Source organism: Phyllosticta citribraziliensis (assembly GCF_038025025.1).
Source record: "Phyllosticta citribraziliensis strain CPC 17464 chromosome Unknown J3D65scaffold_6, whole genome shotgun sequence".
NCBI lineage: Eukaryota > Fungi > Ascomycota > Dothideomycetes > Botryosphaeriales > Phyllostictaceae > Phyllosticta > Phyllosticta citribraziliensis.
The window spans coordinates 2,313,507-2,320,060 of NW_027117343.1; the positions used below are offsets into that span (position 1 = coordinate 2,313,507).

Genomic DNA, 6,554 nt, shown 5'->3' on the forward strand with positions numbered 1-6,554 from the left:
GGTTGGGAGTGGTAACAAAAGACGGCCGTGTGACTTCGTCCGTAGTAGTAGCGGATGAATGCTCCCTAGATGCACATGTGGCAGCGTATGACAGCTCCCTATCCACGTTTGTAGCTGTGAATGAATGCTTCTTATGTGCAGCAGCTTTGTCGGGAGACACAATTTCTTTCCACAATGATTATGCTGCCAGCGACGGGTCTACCACACCCATATTCATCACGAACACCAACACTTTCATCTCCCGACAGAGAGCAGAGCCGGGGAACGGAGAAAGCTACGGTCATCACCGATTAAAGATCCATGAACTTCATCCCGACAAAAACAACCCCAAACGAGGAAAAGTGACGTGCTCTGATTCCTGCTACCGATGGAAAGCTACGCACGTCACGCCAAACGCAACGCCCAAGCCAAAGCCAGCAAACATGACCACAAAAAGCACAGCAACCCATAACCAAGGAATGAAGCCCCTCATCCAATTCAGCGCCACTCGCTTTCCCGCCTGCGATCACCATTCCATCTCAACGTGCCAAAACGCCACCATCACCACTACTGACAGGGCTCAATTTCCCCTCCGCGAGAATGCCCCGATGCCGATCGCAGGTAGCTCATGCCATGGCGCGTCTATTCATGGCGCGATTGACGCAACCAGGACAGGACGCGATATAACACGACGCGGGATGACCAAGCACGCGCAATTCTTACGCAACGCAACCACTTGTCCGTTCTGAGGGAAGAGGTAGGGAGGTCGCGGCGGCATGTGCCGGGCGGCTAAACGGACTGGAAGACAGATGTTTGGGAGGCTCCATGTCGTGGTGCGAAGTGTTCATGGGATAAAGCTGCTCTAGAGGTAGGTCAGTATCTGACACCTCCCCCACCATCACCATCGTTGCCGCCAGGAAGGCAGCGCTAGGGAAAGCATGGATGACGATATTTTTATAATCATGTCGTGTTTGAGCAGCACCGGAGGAGCCGGAGTAGACAGACAGCGACTGGCCGCGGATGGTCGCTGTGGCCGCGATCAAGAGTGGTGGAGGGAGCAGGGATGGCGGATACGCTATGCGTTGTATAACATAAGATATGTATCCAATCTGTATTTCTTCCAACTGGGCCGCTTTCGCAAGCTACGGTAATACGCGAAGCATGCGAGCAACGGTTCGTTGAGGTCAAGGGGACAGGCCCACATCGTCGTCGATGGCATCACTAATGATCTGAGTCGAGAGGCCGAAATCCCTGAACCGCGACGGAGTCGTCGACGTCGTTGTGGTCGTCGACCTCAGGTCTGGCCGCGTCCACGGCTTGTTCGCAGCCGCAGATGCAGACGGCGAGACGCTGGGCGACGGCCGTGATTCGCCTAGGCGCGCCGAGAGCTTCTTGACCGGTGGAAGAGGCGACGAGGTTCTCTCGTCATGGATTTTCCGCTTCGAGCAAGGGAGCGCGGGCGAAGGCTTCTTGAATCCCGGACTTTCGTACATTTTGGGAAAGGTGGCTGATATATTTGGTTCCCTTCGAGGACAAGGGGTGATTGCGTCATCATAGAAGCTAGAGCTCTTGTCGATATTCGCGGCGCTCTTGGACGTTGCCAATGGCGACGGCCGACTCCGAGTCATCTTCGTATGCGTGCTTGGGTGTGGAGCTGGTTTGGAGGATTCAATTGAACCGCTGAGACGTGATTGCTTGACGGCGTCAAAACTCCGAGGGTCCGACGTCGATTTCACATGGAAAGGAGGGGCGCCATGCGGACGTCGAGGCTGTTGTTGCGGACGAGAGCGGCTCGCGGGAACCAGGGCTGGCTGGGCAGCTCGTGAGCTTAACTCAATCTCGCGCCGCTCCTCCGCCTCAAGGTCATCTTTAATAAAGTTGCCAACTGACTTTTCAGATTGGGGCGGTCTGGGAGGTGTGAGTTCGCGCTGAATCTGACTGTTGCTAGGAAACAGATCATCCAAACAGTCAATGTCAATGGCAGCCAATGGATCGTCGTCGACCTGGGTCAAGCTGTGGACTTTTTCATTGCAGTGCTCCGTCCTTTCGAAGCTCAAATGGGCTGGCTCCGACTCCGATCGCACCCGTTCACATGGGCTAGCCGGCTCGTGGAGCATTGGCATCGGCACTTGGGAGCATTGCCGAGCTGCTTGAGAAGTTGGTGTTTTGCCTTTCAGCGCACTCAAGATGGTCGCATCATCAAGCGTGTCATCCCACATGTCTGATTGGCTGCTTTTCGCGCCGGGAGCGTTTTGTTGAATAGCATCTTGTTGCCCGCAAGGTGTATTGGAAGGGGTCTCGCCCCGCGGGTGCATTGGGTTTGCGACGCTCTGCATGGTCGTTGAGGCTTCTCCGGCCCGTGTTTGTGGGATGGGAATAGCAAGGTTTCCCGGGCGCTTTTCAGGAGTGTGCGGCGCCGGACCAGCACAACCCTCTCCTCTACCACCAGCATCCTGACTGTGAACCGAGGCATCCAAAGGACTTGAATTCCAGTAGTATTCGTCGCTATCGAGCAAGCCATCGTCCTGCAGCAAATCTTCGGCCGGTGCATCCACAATGTCGTTGTCGCGTTCAGGTTGTTGTTGCTTTTTGCCCAGCCCAAGGAAACTCTCCATAGCGCCCTTGAGCTGCTTCTGAGTGTGATTGAACCCCGCGAGCTGAGTCGCGCGTCCAACGCCCATGCTCCTGCGAGTCTCCTTCTCACGCGCCTCCTTCTCTCGCCGCTTCTTTTCCGCATCTTTACGTCGCCGCTCGCGCTCCTTGATCCCCTCTGCGCGCCGGTCGAGCTCAATGCCGCGCTCTAGCTGACGCTTATCCTTTTCCGACACGCGTGGTCCGTACTTCTTGTAATCGGCTTTGGCCTGCTTCAGGGTCTGTTTGATGGTAGGTGGCATGACGGTGGGTGTCGCGCTGGTGGCGTATGAAGTGAGCGAGGGTGAGGCGGTCCGGAGTCAGTGTCTTTCATCCTGGCGCGATGGCCATGGCAGCCCGATCCGTATCTTCGATGGGCGACGTCGAACAGAGTGTTTGGTTTAGGAACGCGACGGTCGTGTTTGAGGTGCAGCGTCCCGGTGGCGTGGTAACCAACGGCTCAGATCAGGTCGCCAAACAGTCGCGTCGACACGTGCCTGGGAGGATCCCCGACGGAAATTCGCCCGCGACGCTGCCTGGTAGCACCCTGCAATGCGGAGAACACCAGCTCGCTCCCTCCATCGCTCCCTCCCGCTATCACTCCATCCCACCACCATTTTCTCACCTTTACGACTACCTCCCACTCCCATCCCGCGTGCCCAGAACATGCGGCATAATCTCGATCTCTCTGCTCCGTCATGCGCATAGCCGTGCAGACGACAGACCGCACAAGCCTCGACTGCCACTAAAAGCCACCAAAGTCATCCGTCACGAAGCAAACCGGGAAGACTCTGTCAGCAGTGCGAAGAAGTACCACCCATCGCAAGCATCATGTGCAATTGGCTTGACTCGGGGCGCAGGCATGAATCGATCTGGCGGCACGGGAGTGCCTCTTTGGGGTCCACCGAGTCAGACGGAAGCTTGGAAGCTTTATTGATTCTGAGGCTCTTCGGGAGAGCTGAATGTGGAAGTTTGGGCGAACACTGAACGCTGACTATCAAACGGAGAAAGTTGTGGCTTCAGGTACATGCTTCACGCGTCACTTTTGTGGATTGAGCTTGACAATAGCCGTGATGAGACTTTGACGACTTGTTAATCTCCCGTCTAAAGACTTGGAGATTTGCAAAGCCGCAGTGGTTGTCGAAAGAAACAAGACTCCCTACAGTGGGTCCGGCTACCGCAGTGATCGACCGCTCCTTAAGCTCAACTAAGCAGCGAATGAATGCTCCATAAGCGCAACTGTAGCAGCTAACGAACGCTCCCTAGGCGCACTCGCATTGCCACGGGTCCCATTTCTAACAACACTCACTACGAAGCCAAGCGGATTCATACTACCTCACAAGGACACGACAGCAACACTCTGCAAAGAGACCCATGATTTAGAGATCAAGATCGATGGTGTTGCGATCTGTGGTCGCCAACGCCCGTCGTCAGACCAATTTCCCCCAACTACTCAGGCCTGCGGCCATATACAACATGTCTGAATACTGCGTCAGAGCACAGTTCCCTCAAACAAGCTAGTCCAATACTTGCACATGATGATATGCCCTGATGCCTTTATGCCTGAGCGCATGCAGCAGCTTGGCCTTGAATTCCTGGACCTCCTGATAGGACCACTGATCACAGCAACAGCTAGTTAGCACACACGACTGGGACCCTCTCTCTGACAGGTCACGACAATCCAAAGAACTCACCCCCAGGTTCCTCGTCAACAACGCCATGACCCACCCTTCTATACCGGCCTCCCAATTGCGCAGATTCCAGCGCCCAATCTCCTTTGCGTGCTCGCCCTCATCCCACGCGCCATTGGGCCACCGAAACCGACGCTCAACAAGATCGACGAATCCAGCCTCTCCAACCAAATCCACCATGGTCTCCCCAATCTGCATCGTCTTGCCCATGCGGTCTCCACCCTCGGCGAGGCATTGGCGAAACAGGCCCAGCAACTCCTGCACCTCTGGATCGTCCGACGGCGAGAAAATGTGCACGCCGAATTCGAGCTGCTCGACGAAGCCGCCGCCCGCATGCGGGTGCCGCCGGCGCTCGCGGTAGAAGTGCGGCCAGTCGGCCACGCTGCCCAGCAACCCCCGCACGTGGATTAGGTCGAAGCTGGCTTCCGGGTGTGTCCACTCAGCATTGCAGTCGTCGATTTCGAAGCGCACGTTGGGCGGCGCGAAGAGCACTTGTGTTGGCGAGAGATAAGTGTCTGGTAAAGGATAGCTTTGTAAGCATTGACTGGCGGAATGAGTGTAATTGGAGTATGGGGGAGAGTAGGTCATGTTGTTTTCCGATTACTTCGCATGCTGGGTACCAATCCGCCATGTCAATGGCCCACGGGCCAGTGCCTGTGCCTACGTCGAGCACGCCCTGAGCGTCGGCCAGCGGCGCCAGGAATAAGGCATCGTTGAGCGTCAGCAGCCACAGGTGATTTCTGTTGAGCTGGGTGATGAGCAAGAGAGTCCACATTGCATCCATATCGAGCATCCATCCCCACCACCGCCACCGGCCAATGTGCACAGCCACAGCAGCGGAAGCCGGCGGGCGGTCCGAATATAGCTACATGGCCCAAGACCACAACGACGACGACGACGACGACGACGACGACGACGACGACGCAGTATCGTTGACGCCTACGCCGGAGAGTCCGAGGCCCCACAGCGGCGACGCGTCTGACAGTCGACCAGGGACAGGGAACAAGGAAAAAGGAAGACGCGCTCGATGTTGCCGGCCTCTGCCTGCCGCTCGTCGTTGGGCTGGTAGTGTGCTCCGTCTCCTAGCTCGCCACGGGGCGCCGACGCCGCCCGCTCGTCAGCTCATCGTCCGTCACACGCGCACATACCGCGTTGGGCCAGACAGGCGATCATTCGGGTCGCCACGAACGCAAAACGTATGTATGGTCGTAAAGAGGCATGGGCGGGAGTCCGCCACTCTGGTGCCGAGCAGTGGGGCCGAATTCAATAGTCGTGGAGGTCGACGGAACGGCCACGCCGGCGATGGACAACACGGAAAATAACTCACGGTACGCGTGGTAGCGTCGTCCGTTCTCGTAGCGATACGTCGAAATGCTCGAAGCTATGGTGCGGACCCTCTGGCGGCGTTAGTTGTTCCCGTCGTCTTGGTTTTGCTTTTTTCTTTTTTCTGCCCTCGCATTCGGTCCTATCGAACCCTACCTCAGGGCAGCGAGATTCACCATGGAGAAGTAAATAGCGTCGTCCTCGTGCTTGTTTCTTTTCTCTTCTTTCCTTTTGGCGGGTAAAGAAAAAGAAAAAATCATTAAAGGAAGGAAAGGAAGACGGTTAGTCTTAGCTCGGCCAAGGCGGCTCTGCTGCAACGGCTGCGCCATAATGCGCGTCATCTGGACAGTGCAGTTGTGGTGGCTGCCCAGCGCCATGCCCAGTGAAGAATTTCTCAAACTACCATGCAGGAATTTTATGCAGACAAACGAGATGTGAACAGCAAGCAAGAAAGGAGGGGGGGGAAAAAAAAGGAGAGGGAAAAGACAGTCAGGGACTTGAAAACCAGAACTATACGAGACGCCCAACTTCGAGGGTGTGCAGCGTGACGTGCAAACGGGGACCAGGCTAGCGGCGGGGAAGCGGGGAACAGGGTAGCAGTGTGGAGAAACAAGAAAAGCAGGGAGGGAGGGAGCAAGGAAAGGCAAGGGGAAGAAGACCGCTGTCGCGTGTGCCCGACCTCAGGCCAGGAAGACGACAGAATACGGAATGTGCTCACGAGGTAAGTGTCCGGTTGTCCTCATGATCATGGCGGTGGTGATTGTCGGCAACCTGTTTGAGGAGGAGGTTTGTTTTATCATTGACGGTTGCTGCGTGGTGGGTGGTTTCAGGCAGGCAGCTTGCCGCAAAAAATGGTGTATGGTGGTGTGGGATGAGGTAACGTGGGGTTGGTGGTTGTGGTATGTGAGGAAGAGGCTGACGATGTGATCG

At 56.2% G+C, this 6,554-nt stretch overlaps 2 protein-coding genes across 2 annotated transcripts; both read right to left on the reverse strand.

The window, feature by feature from the left end:
• Window positions 1–1,163: 1,163 nt before the first annotated feature.
• J3D65DRAFT_668173 (uncharacterized protein) lies at window positions 1,164–2,873 on the reverse strand (the record flags this gene model as incomplete). The annotated part of the gene is made up of 1 exon (XM_066803090.1): window positions 1,164–2,873. One exon carries the CDS (start codon window positions 2,871–2,873, stop codon window positions 1,164–1,166), a length of 1,710 nt encoding a protein of 569 aa, XP_066655680.1.
• A 1,254-nt stretch (window positions 2,874–4,127) lies between these two features.
• J3D65DRAFT_646117 (S-adenosyl-L-methionine-dependent methyltransferase) lies at window positions 4,128–5,803 on the reverse strand (the record flags this gene model as incomplete). Its single annotated transcript, XM_066802258.1, has 6 exons — window positions 4,128–4,226; window positions 4,305–4,845; window positions 4,922–5,041; window positions 5,326–5,383; window positions 5,629–5,696; window positions 5,781–5,803. 6 exons carry the CDS (start codon window positions 5,801–5,803, stop codon window positions 4,128–4,130), a joined length of 909 nt encoding a protein of 302 aa, XP_066655681.1.
• Between the last annotated feature and the right edge of the window lie 751 nt (window positions 5,804–6,554).